Raw genomic sequence first — 18,443 nt, 5'->3', positions numbered from 1 at the left:
GAAAAGGGATGGGCCAGGATTCGAACCTAAATTTACATCTCTCAAAATGCCCCCCAAGTTGTAGTTGTTGGTATGATCTGCTCCTGGAGGGAGAAGACCCTGTTTTCCTGCTGGAGGGGGAGGGCGATTCAGAAATACTGGTTCCACCCAGCCATCCCATCCCGTCATGCATGTTCCACACCTAGGAATCCAGAATTCTTCTCATGAGGGCATCTGTTCCCATCTCATTCACCCTGCAGACACATACAAACATCCACTCCTCACCTCTGGCTTTCGTTCTCTGTGCTGGTCTGCCCTGAGTTTTAACATTCACTTTCCCCCTTCTTTTCCAACAGAACAGGGCCAGAGGTGGGAAGCTTGGGGTCGAAGGATCAGGAAGGAAGAGTTGACATGGTATTCTCTGGACCAATCTGACTCACCTTCTGGGAAGATGAGAGAGGGCCATAGCGCCACAGGGCCAGGCTGGTGGTCAAAGGTGAGGCTTTGACCAGCCCTCTTAGTTACGGGTTGGGGAGGGTGAAAAGAAAGCTAAAAATACAATTTATTAAGGTGACATTTATGGAGCCCTCCTTTTTGTGAAAAGGTCAGGGCTAAAGTTATCAAGGACGAGCACGAGGTACCTCAGCCTATGTCATGCAGGAGCTGAGACTCAGAGGTCATCTTCGTCAGTGAGGGAAACAGGCTCGGAGGGTGAAAAGGCCCGCAGTCAAACAGCCAGTGACAGTGCCATTCTCCTTCCACCTTCTGGCTGCCACTCCATAGCTCAGAGGACCTCAAAACTCCAAGTTGCCTAGGTGAGGGCAGGGGCTTCATGGCTAACCTTCCTCTCCAGCTCGGGGAAGGAGGAGCTGGGACATCCAGAGCACAGGATGAGGGAACTGGTAGGAGAAGAGGCTGGAGCTGGTGGCTCCGTTTATGCTGTCACTCAAGGAAGAGGAAGAAAAATCTGGTCATTGGTTGCAGATCTCTTTTCTCTGCCCATTGAATGGCATTACAACAGAGGATAGAGACCGCAGAAATCATTCTCTTCCAGCCCTCGCCCCTTTCCAGCCCTCGATGAGCAGATCGAGGAGAGGGGGATCTCAGGAGAGGAGAGGTCTTGCAGCAAGAGTGCAAATCACCAATGCCAGAGTCTGGTCTCCCCTCCTACATTGCCACCTGTGATTTGGGGTTGGATTTGCAGGAGTCTGGGCAGGCTCTGGAGGTATGTTCAACAGAAGCCTCCAGGAAACCTTCTCAGATCACAGCACATCCTGTCGTGCTCCGTAATGTCAGCGCTGCCTTTTGGGGGACGCCCTCCTCTGGGAAGGTGCTCAGCAGAACTCCAAGTGTTGGTCCGCGGGGACATTGTACTTGAGCTTGTGGGCTTCGAAGAGGTCACACAACTCCTTGATGTAGTGCTGGTGCAGTTTGTCCACCTCCTCCTGTGAGGGATTCGGTGTCTTCTGCACCCTGATGGGCTTCCCCACTGCAAGATACAGAGGTAGAGGTGACCCAGAGCAGGGCCAGGGCTCACGCCCGTGGTCATCTCTGCAGGAGAGTGCTCTTACTGCCGTCCCTTTCAACCCTATTTCACATGATGGATTTTGAGACGTTAGCGCAACTCCAAGATTCAGCTGGCACTGTCAGCTGGCATTGCCACATGCCAGGAGCTGTGCTAGGTGCTTCACATGCATTATCTCCTTTAATCCTCATAACAGTCCTCTGGGGATAGAACCTGTTGTTATTGCCATTGACAGGTGAGGCCTGGGGCTTAGAGAGGTTAAGTACGTTGTTCAAAGTCCCCTCGCCGGGAAGAATCAGTACCAGGTTTTAAACCCTGGGCATGGGCTCTTAACCTCCAGGCCACACTGTAGTTCTGGGAGTCCAAGCTGCCACAATCAGAGGTGCCTGTATGTCTAGGATGAGGCAGGCCTGCAGCCCAGGTAGCTCTTCTTCCCCCTTCTCCCTCTGGGCTGGCCTGCAGTGCCCCCTTCATTCTGGGGAGGAGTCAGAAAGGCCCTAACTAACCTCCCTCTGGTTCTGCCTGGCTGAGGATGCAGCTCTCCCGCCTTCTCCTCTTGGGAATAGCTGTGGAGGCAGCAGCAGCCGCATTAACATTCATGGAAATATTGCCACACGACACAGGGAAGGCCATGGTGTACAGGGTTCACCCAATCTGTGCTCAGCTAATAAACAGGTAGGTTGGAGATGAATGGCCCTCTCTCTGCAGGCTTTGTCAGAGGAACCTAGTTGGAACCCAAGAAGAAAGCAAACGAGCAGCTGAAAAGACGGTGTTGTCCATGTACCAAAGCTAATGCCCACTGTTTACAGGAAAATCCCTCCAGGCCTATTGATTGCTACTTTACACACAGTTCTAACAGACTCGGAATGCCCTTCCCTTGTACCACCTTCTCCAATAAGCCTTATGAGACCCTCTCATACTAAAAAATCCAATAGATCCTGATTCAAACCTCAGCTTTGTTACTCAAAGGCAGTGCGATTTTTTTTTTTTTTTTGGAAGTTATTGAACTTCTCTGAGCCTCCGTTTCACATCAATGAAATAGGGTTAATAGTCCCTACCTGGAAGGTTGTTGTTAGGATAAACTGAGATGCTGCATGTCAGGGTACCTGGTACACAGCAGGTGCTCAGTAATCAGGAGTGACCACTGTTCTTTGTGCCTCTGTTACAGTTCTCGTCCCAGATTGTCTCATATTGGTCTTATCTGCTTGTATCTATTCCCCAGTCTAGAAGGTGAGCTCTGTGAAGGCATGGATGTGTCTGGCCCATCCCATGCCCCTTGCAGCTTACGGCCCAGGCCCCTTTCCCTGTAGCCTACGCACTCCCAGCCTGGGTCTTGGCTCACCCACAGTGGTGATGGGTCTGCGGTAGGGTAAGAGACCAAAGTTGTACTGGAAGATGCCACGGCCATGGAAGAGTGGGAGGGAGATACCCATGATCTTCTGCAGCCGGTTCTGGATCGAGCGCAACCAGGAGCCAGGAGAGTTCTCAACTTGGTCATAGAGATCATTCTCCCCAAAGGAGAAAATTGGTACCAGATCTGCCCTGGAGGGATACAAAGGAGAGAAGGCATGTGGGAGGCCCCCCGAAGAAGGCCCCAGCTGGTCACCTAGCTTCCTGCAGCAACCCAGTGATCAGGAATTGGAGCCGAGGACAGAGCCTTGGGCTGGAAATAGGAGGCCTGGGTTGTCTCCCAGACCTGCCATATCCTTGTTTTCTGATCTTGGGCAGGTCCCAGCCCTGCTCAGGGCCACGACCTCCTAGTTGTTCCATGACAGGTATACCAGAATGCTTCTGAGTGTCCTTCCAGATAGCAAACATCTGCCAACTTTGTAGAAAAATCTCTCCTGCCCCAGCCAACTCATATTCTTCAAAGATGCTTTGAGGTATGAGAACAGCTCTGCACTATGCCCCAAACGCCATTATCCAAGATACCACAGGTCTCAGATCTAGTGATAGGTCTGGGCAATATGTCCCTTCCCACCTAGTCCATTTGATCACCAAGTCTCCCTTCCAGAATCTTTTCTGGGTATGTGGGCGCGAGGCAGTATATTGATCAACAAAATATCACCGGCGTTATGAGGAGACTGAGAATCTCCCTGCCAAGATAGAATCTCCACTCGTCTCTGCTGTCTTCCCACCAAAATATTATCCTGGCCAATCTCCAGCTGAATCCAGAGCCCTTTTCCCAGATACCCGTGCATCAGGGCGAGCCTGACGAAGCCCTTGCGGTTCCGCAGCAACAGTTGGTAGGCTCCGGGCCTGGCATTCAGTGCCTCCTGAGCACCCCCTACAATGATGCCCAGCAGGTTGCCACCTTCTTTCCTGCTCAGAATGTGAGCAGCACTCTCTTTGTCTGAGGTGACCAGCCCTGAGGAAAGAAGAAGGTGGTCAGGTATGGGGTGAGGGGGCAGGGACTAGAGGGTGGATGTGGCCCCCACAACAGATCACCAAACGTGCCCACAGAGGTTTGGGCCCCCTAATCCACCCACGCCAGCTGGGAGGTCCCTGAGGAATGGGACTGAGTCCCTTCCCTCTTCCTCACCCCCTCACCCCCTCATTGTCCCACTCGGGGCTGTGGAAAGTTCTTCCTTGGGTCTAGCCTTCTTCTTTCACTGTACATGCTCTCAGAAGGAGCACAGAACTGTTGGCAGCCCTCCCTAAGACCCCTCCTCCCATGCCTGCTGCCTCGTCCTCCTGGGCTACCCAGGTGGGGAAGACTCACCCCCTGACATGATGTAATCCCTGAAGAAGGGCGTCCGGAACCACACGGTCAACATCATCAGGTAGGGGCGGATGCCGGGGAAGATCTCAGGGAAGCTGGTGCTCTCTGTGCACAGGTTGAGAAAGGCTCCGGCGGCCAGAACCCCGTGGGGGTGGAAGCCGGCCAGGTAGTTCCGGGAGGGGTCAAGCTCAGCAGTCTTGACCAGCTGCAGGGACAGCAACCTGATGAGTCAGAGCTGGACCTGCATGCCCACTCTGACTCTGCCACTCTCCAGTGTGACCGTGGGCGAGTCATTCCCCCTCTCTGAGCCTCAGGTTCTCATGAAGATGGAGGTATGGTGTGTGACTGCACTTGGTGATACCGTGGGCCTCCTCTGGTTCAGACTCACTGATGGCTTTGACAAATCACTTCCCTCTCAAGCTCTTCATCTGTAAAATGGGGACATTTGGCCTTGTCCCGTCTACCTCCCAGGCTTGCTGAGAAGCTCGGGTCTGAGGGTAGCCTGGAATTACCAAGACTACATGACAGGATATATTAATAATTTGAAGGCATCAAAGGGCCACAAGGGGGTACCGTCATGCTGGAAGAGCCCTGTTCTACAAAACTCAATACGTATAAGAAAAATGGGCACTTGCAACCCAGGAGTGAGTATTTGCAAGATATATTGGGAGTGGATTCCTGTTAGATTGAAAGAGCATGCAGACCAGGAGGCTGGCTCTAGTCTGTTCACCCCTCTGAACAATGCAGGTGTCTCATCTGTGGCTCTCCGCAACCCCCACGCCAGACCTTCATTGCCCTTTGCCCACTCTCTTTCCCCAGGCACGGGCAGCTTTGCTGGCACAGCAGCTTGCCTGGGTCTGGCCAAGCCTTCAGCGTGGAGGGTGTAGAAGGGACCACCGGACACTGTAGATTGAGTGGGAGAGGAGAGCCATTTGACTCCCTGAAGCAGTTTCCAGGTGAAGTGAGATGGATGAGGGGAGGCGCCAGGAAGTGACTTAACAAATGCTGCCCTCTGCCGGTTCCTGGACAGACTGCAGTGTGACTGAGTCTGCGAAGATGATTGCCGTGGGCAGAGATCGCATGTGTTTGGAAGACCCATACCATCCCCACCCTTTACAGTGCGCTGCATTCTGGGAGCCACAGCCGTCAGATCGAAGGCCCCTGAGGCCCCAGACCCCCTGCAGGAGGCTCTCCCTGATAAGGCTACTCAGGCCCTGCGATTTGCACTCCCGGACCAAGGTGGGGTGGGGAGGCAGCGGCAGCCCTTTCTACTCTGGCTCAGCTTTTCAAGGGTGAAAGTGCAGCCTGTCATCAAACTGAAACTTTCAGCAGATGACTCCCTGAAGATTCTTGTTGCTGCCTTGGGGGACCCAGAGGCCTGGCTACCCATTCTCAGAGAAGCATGGAGGGACCTGGGGAACAGCAATGGGGATCTGAGCCTGTCTGTCTCATCCAGCTTCTCCTGTCCTTGACCTGGACTTGGTCTCTGCAGCCCCTCCCCCACACCCCTTAGGACGCCCTCCGCCCTCAGGTTAACCATTGATCCTTTGTAGAAAGGCTGCAGCGACCATTTCCTCCCAGACAAGGACAAACCACTTCCACTCGTGCAGCCGGGATTTAGTCCATGTGAAAATAAAGACGGAGGGATAATATAACCAGAGCTTTCTCACCACCGAATTGGGAAAAGTGCTTCCTCAGGAACCCATCTGTTGTTGTTTCTTTAAAAACATACCTGGCTCCTTGCATTGAAGCACTGACTTATAAATTCTCTTTCAGAGCTAGTGGGAAGGTAATTTTGTACAACCTTTGAAAGGCAGCTTGACAGTATCTATTACAAACAAAATATGTCACTGACCTCCAAGCCCTTGCCCGCTCCGTGCCTCAGTTTCCCCTTTGTACCACAGGACAGTGATAACACCTCCCTGGCAGGGTTGCTACTGGTTCTAGGTGAGGTAAACCGAGAGCGGGGAGGTTTGTAAAGTGCTGTGTTCTCTGCCTTGCTCCCTCAGTTCTCTTAGTGGAGAGGAGTGTGACTAAGCAAAGATGGATGTCTGCGGAAAGCCCTCTCTGGGTGCAGGTCCCAGCAGATGGCCCCAGGGAGTGGCAGCTAGGGAAGGGGATGGCCAGATGGCTGGGCTCTACAGGTTGCTGTTTTTTCATACACCATCAAATTCACCTTTTAAAGTGTGCAATTCAGTGATTTTAGTATATTTCAAAGTCATGCAACCATCACCACTCTCTAATTCTAGAGCATTTTCAACACCTGCAAAAGAAACCCATACCTATTCGCAGTCACTCTTCTTTCCTCTAGCCCTTGGCGACCACTCATCTATTTTCTGTCTCTGTCTGTTCTTCTAGACATTTCATATAAATGGAATCATACAATATATAGCCTTTTGTCTCTGTCTTCCTTTACTTCACAAAATGTTTTCAAGGTTCATCTGTGTTGAAGCATGTACTGGTATTTTGTTCCTTTTTATGAGCGAATACTATTCCATTGTATGGATAGACCACATATTGTCTATTTAATGGCCTTTGGCCATTACAGATAATGTGGTCATGAAAACTTGTGTGTAAGTCTGTGCGAACATGTTTTCAGTTTTCCCAGGAGCATTGTTATTTTGAACCCCAAGATCCTTGCCTAGAAGACCACGACCTCGCACAGGCTCTCCAGGGGAGGACATCTGCAGCTTGGGTGGCAGGGGGGACAGTAAGGGGTTGTGGCTCTACCACGTCAACCCAGACCCATCTCTTGACAAATTCCCTTGAGCCCTCTCACACCCCTGGGGCAACCCAAATGCCTCAAGAGCCCACTGTCCACACAAAGCACCCACACCACTAGCCTGTTTAACCATGGCCCTAGGGAGGCTGGGTGCAGTGTGGAGCCCCCGTTGGATAGTGGAGCAAACTGAGATACAGAGGGGTAAGTGACCTACCCATAGCCACACCGATGACCCAAGTCTGAGCTCCGTCGTCTCCTGCAGAGAGTACCAGACAGAACCAGGAAGCCTTTGCTCCAGACCAGGAGAGAGAGCTGGAGACTCAGGACTATCTCAGGGGCCTTCTCCTTTTTGGTCAAACTTGGAAGTCCAGGGCATTCAGGCTTCCACTCCAGGAGAAGGCAGTTCCTGCATCAGCAGCCTGGCCCTGGAGAAACTATTCCTGGCCTATTAACCTAACTTGATAACTCAGCAGGTTAAAAATGCAGGGCAAGCAGGGTCTGATTCAAAAGGTCTAGTTCTGTCCTTAGGCATCCTATCTGTGACAAGTTTCCCAGGAGATTCCGATACATATCAAAGTTTGAGAATCACCACTCTCAACCAAAGGAGTCCCCTTCCAGGTTCAAGTTGGTCCTGTGTGTGTGTGTGTGTGTGTGTGTGTGTGTGTGTGTGTGTGTGTAGGGACTGGCATCCTTCCCTGTCTCTTCCTATCGGGACCAGTGGAAGGAAGGGCTTGGATATTCTCCCTGGCCCTGGCAGTGAGTCAGCGTGGCTCAAGTCGGGCTTCGTCCTCCCTCGGCTTCTTCGTTGATAAGATCACAGCCAGCCTGGTCCGCTCACTCTCCCATAGACATTCACTCAGTTAACACACACTCACTGGCAACTACAGACCTCTTCCCTCAATTCTAAGAGGCACCTTTGTTTCACATCTTAATACTTTGTTATCAAGATACATCTGACAATTCTAATTGGAAGAATGTTTTTCTTAGTGGTACCTAAAATACTGGTATATTTTACCCCTGAGGAGATCTTAGAGTTGAAGAAGTACAGCATGTACCAGGCGCTGAGAGCTGGGAAGAGTGCCTGAGGTGGGGAATTCCCGGTACCTCCTGTGTGCTCGGCACCTGCTACACCAACGCACTTCACCCTCTGTTAGCCCTGCAAGAAAAGTACTGGTGCCAACGCCCCCATTTTACAGATGAGGAAACTGAGACACAAGGTTAATTAGCTTGCTCTAGGTCACATAGCTAGTAAAGTGGCAGAGGCAGGATTTCAACACGGGCAACCATATTTGTGACCAGTAAGCTCAGCTGCCTTGGAGGAGTCCCCAGGTGAAAGATCATAGAGGTTAACAGGGTGAAGGGGTACACTTCAAGTAAGGGCAGCAGCGCAAGTGACGCAGCTCATGCTGAGAGAACTGGGATGGCAACAGGGGAAGGAGAAGCAGGGGCCCAGAGTGCAGGGGTCTGCAGACTGCGGCAGAAATTAGATTTCATCTTGGGTGCGATGGGAGTCACTGCTGGGTTTTAACATTTTATGAGGATTATTGTGGCCGCTGAGTGGAGGACGGACAATGGGGAGCGTTGGCAGAAGCGGAGCCCGCATGAGGAGATGAGCAGGGTCAGGACTTAGGTCGTTGGGAAGAGAAGGACCAGAGGCAGAGGAGTCTGAGGGACAGACTCCAGGCTCTAGAGCAGCAGTTTTCAACCAGGGCTAGTGGTCCCCCCCCTGCTCCCCCACAAGGTACGTTTGCTCATGTTTGCAGACATTTTTCGTTGTCACAATTGGCAGAGGGGAGTGTTACTGACATCTAGTGAGCAGAGGCCAGGGAAGAAGTCAGAATCTCCCCAACACACACACACACACACACACACACACACACACACACACACACACACACGACTCATTAGGTCCAAAATGTCAATGGTGCCCAGAAAGCCTCCTGGAGAGCTACCTGGTCAGAAGAGGGAGTGGCAGCGAGGGCAGTAGCAGCCACCAGGAATGGAGGCCCCCCAGTCCCTGCAGGGCAGCCCAAGGGCTGAGGGGCCAGCTGTGCTCTGTGCCAGGTCCCCACGCCCATGGCAGAGGAAGGACTCCTGGGAGGGTCGCAGGAGACAGGCCCCAGCTCCCTGTGAAGGAAGCCCTTGTCACAGTCAGAGCCTGCCCACAAGGAAAGGAGCCGTCACAAGGAAGTGAGCGCCCCGTCCGAGGGCCCAGGAAGCTAGAGCTCTGTCCTGGGTGGGCAGCTGACCACCTGAGTCCCTCTGACTTAAGAGACCTCAGTGCTGGAAGGTGACAGGGCTGGGAGGTGGGGCACGAAGTCCCGAGTGATGCGTGCAGCCTGTAGAGGAACTAAGGGCTAATCCTAGTATGGGGGAGTGTCAGGGGGGTGTCCTGCACGGCAGCATTTTCTGACATCGGGTCACAGGCCTGGCCACAGCATCCTGTCCCTCCTTAGCCTTGGCCTGTGTAGACAGTGTTTGCTCAAATGATGATGAAATCGTCACAGCTCCCTGGCTGGTCTTCAGCATGAGGTGGACACAGGTTCTCCTACGTGAAGCATTGCCTGGTTCTCCACCATTAGCTTATTAGGAAGACTATAAGGTGAGTTTAGAAAACTCCAGTGCCCAGAAACAGTTTCCTAGTTATGCTTGAAATTCCACCTCTGGATGCTAGTTCATAAAATCACAGTAAGAATTGATAGGAGCTCAGAAATCCACACACATTTGACGGAGGAATGCAGAGACCTGTGAAGGCAGGGGAGCTCCGGCAGAGCTGGGACTCCCCATCAGGACTTCCGACCTCCTGCCCACCCCAAGATCCCTGCAGGGCCTTTTGGAAGAGTTGGAGGGTCTCCTGGGAGCCTACGGGGAAGGGAATCTGCAGGCCGCAGCCCCACCCCGCAGGCGGCCTGCCTAGGACAAGCCCTCCAAAGTGTGTGTCATCTCGCCCTCTGCTGGCCTGTCCTCTGCAGATAGTGACGCAACAGGCCTGCAGGGGGCACCCATTCTGAAATACTGTACTGTGCATGTAGAATTTCTGCAAATCACGCCGCGTCCCATTAGCGTGAATAGTGCGGAGACTGAGCAACTCAGCTGGAGAGCTGCCTGGCTGGGGAGGATCAGGAAGGGCAGGGGTGGGATCAGCAAAGAGCCACCTCAGTATCATTTCTCGGCCAGACCGGCAACTGGCAGCAGCTCTAGGTAGAGCAGATGCTGTCCTTTGCAGGCCCTTGCATGACCGAAAGACAGTCCCCTGGAGAACTTCAGTTGAAGAGTCCCCGTTCTGTGGAATGGCCGTCAAGGGCCTCCATCACCTTATCTCTGAAAACCTCTGCAGCCTTATCCCCAGGTATACATTCTGCTTTAGTCTCACCGAACATGGGGCTTATTGCTCGGAAGCCATGCTGTGGCCAGCTTCTGGGCCTGTGCTTATGCGCTTCCCTTTCTTTCCCTGGTCAATTCAGGAGTCAGCTCACCGTGGGAGGTGAGACCACAGAGCCAGAATCCACAAAGCCCTACTGGACGCCAGAACCTGCTTACGGTTTTTTTCTCTTGGAAGCTGACATGGTCACACACTCCCAGGCTACAGGCCACTCTTTCCCATGGAAACTCTACCTTCCTGGCACAGGAGAGGAAACCCTGGCTTGAGTAAAGGGGAGAGAGGGAAGGGAATTCAGAATCTCAAGCTGAGAGGTCCTGGGTGGGACCTCTACCCACGACAAACCCAAGGCTGCTTTCAGGACCCAGCAAGTCCTGCTTGCCTTTGCTGACAAGTTGGTGGGAGGACACACTGCCGAGGAAGCAGATGGAGGGGGTGAGGAAGACCACCCCCCACCTGGGCCCGTTAGGTTACCTCAGCACTGCTCACTCACTCTGCCTTTCAACATCTATCACCCCTCATGAGCAGGAAAGTCTCTGCCAGTCAACTTCCTGCTTTCTGCCCAGTTTCTGCCCTGCTGCCCTGCCCTGCCCATCCCTCCCTTGCCCTTTGCCCAGGAGGCCCTGTTTATTGGGGTGCTGGACGCTCCTGCCCCCCAGTTGCTGCCCAGCCTTTGCTAGCCCTTGCTGAGTCCCAGGACTAGCAGAAGGGAGCAAGGCAGGAGCCGGCCTCTGCTGCTGAGCGCCTGTGACTCAGGGGAGTTATTTAATCTCTGTGAACCTGTTTCCTCCACCCCCTCCCCATTTACCTGCCGGGACCTAACTCCCAGAGAGCCAGGAAGAGGTGGAGCTCCCAGATGGAGTGGGAGAAGCCATGCAGGTGTGAAGACCAGAGCAGCAGGGCGCTGGGCTATCAGAGCCCTCCCCACACCTGAAGCTATGCTCCAGTCTCCCTGCTGTCCCCACTGGCTCAGTAAAATAATTCTAGTTACTAGCTCACCGAGAACCTACAAAGTACTTTACCCGCTGTCTCATTGAATCCACACAATCCGGTGATGTAAGTGGCATCATCTCTACTTTATGTATGGGGAAACTGAGGCTCAGAGAGACTGTGTAACTCACCCAAGGTCACACAGCTGCTTTGTGTCAGAACTGGTAATAGAACCTAGTCTATCTAGCTCGAGGCCACATTCCATACCTCTTTTCCCCTCCTGTTTCCAGAGGAGGGCTAACTGTTCCTGCCTGGCACCTCTCTGTGTCCCCCTGCCTTTCCCATCCAATCCCATCTGGCCAGTAAACCATCCCTACCCCGTTGCTTACATCTAGGATTTAGTCTGTCTGGAGTTCAGTAAAGGAACTGAAGGATCTATTGACTCAAATCGGTCAGCTTCACGCAGGACTGATCCTTGGGTCCAATGACCATGAGGTGCCCTGAGTCACAGAATCAGAGATTCAAAGGTACTCAGAGTAGGAGGGACACATGGGGAAACTGAGGTTCAGAATGGGGCAAGGCCTTGCCCAAGGACACATAACACACCAGAGTTAGGGGCAGGAGAGAACCTAAGAACCAGTTCAGGGCACTTTCTCCTGCCCCTTTACCCATAGTTAATGCACAGATTTTAAAACCAGTAAAAGAACTTGTTGTGTGACCTTGGTCACACCTCTGTCCCTCTCTGGCTGTCAGTCTCCTCATCTAATGAAATGTAGAACTAGATGGTCTCTTAGGACCTTGAATTTATCTTCACCCCCAAACCTGAGCCGCTGAGGGGTTTACACCTGTAAGATAACATGTGTACCACACTATACGTCCCACAGAGCGCCTTCAAATCCTGTGCTTTCATCAATCCCCACATCCCTGAAGATGGGAAACCATGGCCAGAGAGGAGCTTGACTCTTCCGTATGCCACACGGTGGTGGTAGCCCTGGCTTCTGCCTCCCAGTCCAGTTCTTCTCACCACATATACGGCCGCACTCTCCCCATGGAGACGTGGGGCATTATGGCCCTGGTCACACCCCAGCCAGCCTTGATACTCACCGAGACGGGGAAATAGTTCTTCATGTACTTCCAGACGACACAGCGTCTTAGGGCCTGGATGCGCCTGCCCCCCTGCCGTGGCGTCTCTCGGTCCAGGTACCACCAGGTTGCGTACAGGACACTGACTAACCAGAATCTTGTGAACAGGAGGCCTACGAAGATCGCAATGCAGATCTGGGCTGGGGAGGGAAGCAGGAGTTGTCAGTGCTCAGAGGTGTGAGAGGTAGGAGCTGAGACTGCCCGCACTGAATGTCCCATAGCCCAGCCCTAGCAGCAATGTCCTGCCCATCGCTCAGCTCCAGAAAGAAGACATCAGCTTCCCAAGCCTTCAAGGGGGAGGGAACGCAGCCAGCCCAGTGTCACACCAGGAGCATGGATTTAACGGCAAAACGCAGCCAGCCCACTGTCACACCCGGGGCGTGGATTTGAACGTAGGTAGGCCTAACGCCAAAACTCATTTTCTCCCAGTGCATCAGGCTGCCCTTTTCATTCTGGTCTTCCCCTCTCACCTGCTTCTCTCCAGTAAAGTACAGTTGACCCTTGAATAGCACAGCTTTGAAATGCACTGGCCCATGTATGTGTGGATTTTGTTTTTCAAAAACTACGTCGAGCACTGTAAATGTATTTTCTCTTTCTTATGATTTTCTTAATAACATTTTCTTTTCTCTAGCTTACTTTATTGTAAGAATACAGTATATCATACATATAAGACACAAAATATGTGTTAATTTTGACTGTTCATGTCACCGGTAAGGCTTCTGGTCAACAGTAAACTATCAGCAGTTAAGTTTTGGGAGAGTCAAAAATCATAATGAATTTTTGACTGTGCAAGGGGAAAAGGGTCCGTCAGTGCCCCAAAGCCCCACATTGTTCAACGGTCAACTGTAGTCTGCACTCATCAGGGACTCAATAAATGCCTGGTGGACAACTGCTGTATTCACTGTTTCTAGTTTCCATCTTTTGGGACCTCAGAGATAAAGGAGACACTCTTTCTGCCCAGCCCTCTGTCTGTCCACCCTCGGTCCCATCTTGCCAAAGATAAATCTGGCCAGGTCCCCCCACTCATGAAAGCCGATGGCTTTCCCATAACTTCCAGGCACAGCCCTAGCAGCTCAGCCTGGCAGTCAAGCTCCGCTTGCTTTAGCCTCACCTCCCCGACATACACACCTACCGCCTCAGCCACACTGAACTGTTCAACGTTCCTACAGCTCACTGAGCTCTTTCAATCTCTTAGCTTTTACTCATGCTGTTTTCTCTGCTTGCAATGCTCTTCCCTTCAACATTGTACCAGAGGTCCTGGCCAGTGGTACGTGACAAGAAAAAGAAACGGACAGCATCAAGACTAGAAAGGAGGAAGCAAACTGTCTCTACCCACAGACACACGATTTAATAAATAGACTATCCTAAGGAATTTATAGAGCAGCTACCAGAAGTTACATGAATTCTGCAAGGTCGTAGGAACTTGGAAAAGAACAGTTGCACATACATGGTTGCCCGTGCATAGAGGATGGAAGGACCCAGCGGATCTGGAGGAAGGAGACAGGATGCCAGGGGCCAAGGATGGCAGGGAGACTGACTTAAATTCTTAAATGTTATTTATTTATTTTTCACATTTAAAAAGTTTGATGTGAAAAAAATAAAATAAAGAACCCCAGCGAGGGCTCTTGCCCCTAGGGCAAATTAAAAGTCTGTGTGGATGACTCCCGCTTTAAGGAAACCGGTTCTAGAGAGTAAAACGAATAGTAAATAGTGGCTACCTGGAGGGTAGGGTTTGGGGAAGTAGTTTACTTTTTGAATACGCGCGTTTTGTTTGAAGGTTTTACAAAAGAATGTATTAGGTTAGGAAAAAACTCACACAGGGCACTTGCACTTGACCCAAAAGACCTCTCCCTACCCTACCAGCCCCCTCACCCTGGATTCACCCTTTAATTCCTGTTAGCAGGCAAAACCCAGCCTGTAGGTCATGTAGAAAGGGAGATACTTTCTTTCTCAATTCTCACAAGTCTGAGAAGGAAAAATTTTAAACCCCACTCTACGAAGATCCAGAGAGGGTGTGCAAATTAGCTAAGGTCACACAGCAAGATGTGACCTAGGATTCAATTCCATTATTTTAGCTACATTGTGCTCTCATTTATTCATTCAACAAATATTGGTCTACTCCAACTCTTCTAGGAGCTTCTATGCAGCTGAGAACAAGACAAACTACTGTTTGAATGGAGCTTACCTTCGTGTGTTGAGTGTGTGAGTTACAGAGGAGAGGAGAGGAAACAATAAACACGTAATACGTTGGGAAAGCATTTGGCTCTGGGCCCTGAGTCCTGGGTAACAAGTCCTAGCTGACGTCTCCAGCTACTTCTTTGCCACTTCCAAAGTGCCTCGTCTAACTCTAATGTGAACCAGCTGTTCAATTATTGTGCAGAGTCTTTACCCCTCCACTAGAATCCCTTACTCTCCTGCCAGGCTTAAATCCTGCCCTGTGGACCCCATCTCCTAAATATCTTTTGAAAGGGGCCACTTCTCTTTATGCACTTCCGGCTTCCCTAGATCAGGGTTGGCAATCTTTTACTTAAAGGGCCAGATTATAAATATTTAAGACTTTGCCTCCAAGAGGCAACTTGGAGGATATTACATAGGCACATTACCACTTAAAATATAAAATCATTCTTACCTCACGGACTGTGCAAATACAAAAACAATCAGTAGGCTGGGTTTGGCCCATGGGCCATCGTTTGGTAACCCCTGATCTAGATCATGACTGCTCCCTGCCAGAGCTCTATCCCCCACACCCCAAACACACTTCGACTACAGCTACAGGGTCCTTTACCACACAGATTGGATCTTATCACTCCCCTACCTCCTAGGGCTCGCCTTTGGCCCCGGGATAAGGGATAAGGTAAAAACCTCCTACTCCTGGCACCAGTGGGCCCAGATCTCTTTTCTCTGCTGCCCTCCCTCTAGTCTTCCTAGCCTAGGATGACTTTGAACTCTGTGTTGTTCCTGACATTGCCCAGCTCCTGTGCCACAGGTCTGCAGGGCTGGGGTGGGCACGGCCAGTCAGACACACTTCTGCTCACAAAGTGAGGTCCTTCATTCCCTGTGATCCATAGGCCACAGCCTACCCGGCTCTGGGCTCCCGGTGCCCTTTGTCCAGGAGCCAGCATTGCAGCCTGTCCTGGGTATAGCCCTCCCTTCCTATGCTTCCTCTGCAGCCTCATAGCCCACACCTCCTGCTATGCCCTCTGCCCTCTCTCCTCCCTCTGCCTACTTCCCTCTCTTCCTTTGGCAGTAGGAGGAGCTCAGGACTCCTGATCTACGACCTTGGGCATTTAAGGCACTTAGATTCTCAGCTCATCTGTGTGATGGGGATAACCAGGGCTATTTAAACTATTTAACAACCCTCAGGATGGAGACACAGATCAACATAAGGGATGGTAGGCGCAGGGTACTGAAGAGCCTGCTTTGCTGGCGGTGAAACCTTTAGCTGTAAGGTTTTTGAGGGGAGGTTCTGAGAAAGCACCCGGTATGGGTGTGCGTGTCATCGCTATTGACCAACCTGTACAGAGCACGTCCACATTTTAACACCAGGATAGTGGCATCTGTGTCCAGGCTGAACACCAGCCCTGCGGGTAGCGATTCCTATCCGGTCTGGACAGCAGATGAAAGGAGGAATCCATATACTCTTAGTCACTCCCTCTTCCCAATCCTTAGGCCTGAGCCCTCCCGAAAATGTTCCCTTCAGCAAAGCTGGAGTGGGGGCAAGTGTGGCCTCCTGGCCACAATCAATGTGTTCACTCTGGGGGAGGGGAAAGGAAGAAGACCCTCCTGCATGATCCCAGCCCAGGGGCCAGGACAGGGCAGAGTAAGCACATCTCTTCATTTCATCCCACAACAGCCCTGTGAGGTAGATATTGTTATTCCCATTCTGCAAATGATGAAATAGAGGCCTGGACAGGTCAGGCATGGATCCATCAAGGTCACACAGCTGGTCGGTTGCGCAGCTGGAGTCTGACCCAGGTTTGCCGGGTACGTTGCTCACTTCCCAGTCTACTTTCAGCCTGCACCTTCTCTCCCCATCCTGTTCTTTCCCTGTTTCCCCTCTTTCCCTGCTCCCTACCTCCTCACCTATCTCCTCAGTTTTCTCCTTTCCGAAAGGAAGGAAGGGAATCCATCCATCCATCCATCCTCTCTGAACAGCCTGAGGAGCCAGAAAATTTCCCACAATTGCCTAGATCCTTCCCCACACCACAGGCAGCCTAAGGCAGGGGCTCTGTCCCAGGACTAAGGTGGGACACACAGCTCAGGAAAGCTAGGTAACCTGCGCAAAGGCAAACGTGGCGACTTCTACCCCACTCTACTCCCACACTGACCTCACCCTTCACAGGTCTCTGGCCAGGGGCTCTGAGCCCTACAAACTCCCCCTTAGGACCAGTGTCTTTGCACCATCAGTGCACTGTGTGCTCCTAGAGCAGCGGGTGCCCACGGTCTTCCCGTACCCCAGTCCAGCCCGCCTTACCCAGGGCCAAGAAGGAGAAGACCCACTGCAGGACCGAGAGGGTCTGAAGCCTGCGCTCCCATGGCAATGACAATGGAGCAAACTCCACCATGCTGGTTCCTCTGCTGGCTCTGGAGGCTTCTCCCAGCACTGCTGCTGTCAGAGGTAGCTACTGTTTTTTTGCTGCTGGCAGAGGTTGTGTAAGCATTTGTGGGTGGAGGAAGAGGGTGCCCTGCCCAGCCCAGCCCAGTCCCAAGGCCTCCGTGCCCGACCCTGGACCTGTTTCCTAGGAGAAACCTTTGATTCCACTTGCCCTGGGTCCACCTAAGGGAAGGAGGAAGAGAAGGAAGTCTACAGCCCTTGTCCATGGCTGTGGCCTTCTCCGGCAATGCCTTATCTGTAGGACTCCCTTTCTCTGATCAGATCGTGCCCTTCGCTTTGCCCCAGGTGAAGCGCCAAGTATAACACAATCCTGTCCTCTTCTCACCTACCCAATGACCTGGCTCCAGTCATTGTCTCCTCTCTTTCCTGCCGTGTCTATTGCTCTCCCTCCACAAATATGCAGTAATCACTCCGTTGGCCCCACCAGCTCCTCCACCTTTTGCCCCATTTCACAGCTAAACTCTTAGAAGAGCTGTCTGCATTTCACGCCTTTGCCTCCCATTCTGTCCTCCGCGACTCCAGACCTCAGATGACACTATTCCACAGAACTGCCCTTGACAAGTTCACCAATGGCCTCCATGGTGCTAAATCCAGTGGTCAATTCTCAGATCTCATCTTGACCTATCAGCAGCCTTTGACACGGTTGATCATGCCCTCCTCCTTGAAACTACTTGACCTGTGGACACCACACTCTCCTGGTTTCCTTCCTACCTCTCTCGCTGTTCCTTGGTCTCTTTTATGGCTCTTATCCTTTACCAGACTAAATGTTTGAGTGTCCTCCTGCCCTCCTAGTCCTTGCAACTTCTCTCTTCTCTCCACATGTACTCCCTCGGAGATCTCATCCAGGCTCATGGGTCTGCATTCGACTCACACAGTGAAGACTTCTAAAGTCGTATCTCTATATCTGACTTCCCCTTGGGGCTCCAGATCTGAATATCTAGGTGACTACTTCACATCCTCACTTGAAAGCCTGTTTGGCACCTCCATCATATTGTGTCTAAAACTGATCTTGATTTCCATTTACCTGCTCACGCTTGCCTTTCCTCTGCTCTTTGGCTTCTCAGTAAAGGTTAACTCCATTGACCTGGTTCCTCCAGCCAAAACCTAGAGTCACACTAGACTCTCTCTCTCCCTCTTCATCCACATCCATCAGTCGGTTCTCCTAAATCTCTCCTTTTAAATGTATACTTTGAATTGAGCTATATCAAATGTACAGTGAAATGCACAAATCCTAAGGGTACAGAGTCATGCATTTTCACAAATTCCACACATTCATATAACTACCACTCTCACCAACAAATAGAAGATGACTGCCACCCCTGTGTCCTCGCTAGTCATTCCTCTGTTCCTGTATGTCACCACCACCCTCAGCTCTGCTTTGGAACTTTATAAAAAAGTGAAGCTTCTACTAGGTACTCTGTTGGGACT

The 18,443-nt window shown here is 51.7% G+C and overlaps 1 protein-coding gene across 1 annotated transcript; it reads right to left on the bottom strand.

Annotated features, from left to right (window-relative positions):
* Window positions 1-524: 524 nt before the first annotated feature.
* On the bottom strand, window positions 525-17,049 carry MOGAT2 (monoacylglycerol O-acyltransferase 2). Its single transcript, XM_033121566.1, has 6 exons — window positions 16,875-17,049; window positions 12,362-12,540; window positions 4,227-4,431; window positions 3,698-3,872; window positions 2,847-3,046; window positions 525-1,468 (listed from the first exon to the last, which is right to left on the bottom strand). The coding sequence occupies exons 1-6, from the start codon at window positions 16,963-16,965 to the stop codon at window positions 1,314-1,316; spliced, it is 1,005 nt and encodes a 334-aa protein (XP_032977457.1). The 5' UTR covers window positions 16,966-17,049; the 3' UTR covers window positions 525-1,313.
* Between the last annotated feature and the right edge of the window lie 1,394 nt (window positions 17,050-18,443).

The sequence above is a fragment of the Rhinolophus ferrumequinum genome, chromosome 11 (assembly GCF_004115265.2).
Source record: "Rhinolophus ferrumequinum isolate MPI-CBG mRhiFer1 chromosome 11, mRhiFer1_v1.p, whole genome shotgun sequence".
Taxonomy (NCBI): Eukaryota; Metazoa; Chordata; class Mammalia; order Chiroptera; family Rhinolophidae; genus Rhinolophus; species Rhinolophus ferrumequinum.
Note: the sequence above shows the minus strand (reverse complement) of the source record. Positions and strands in the feature narration are given on the sequence as shown.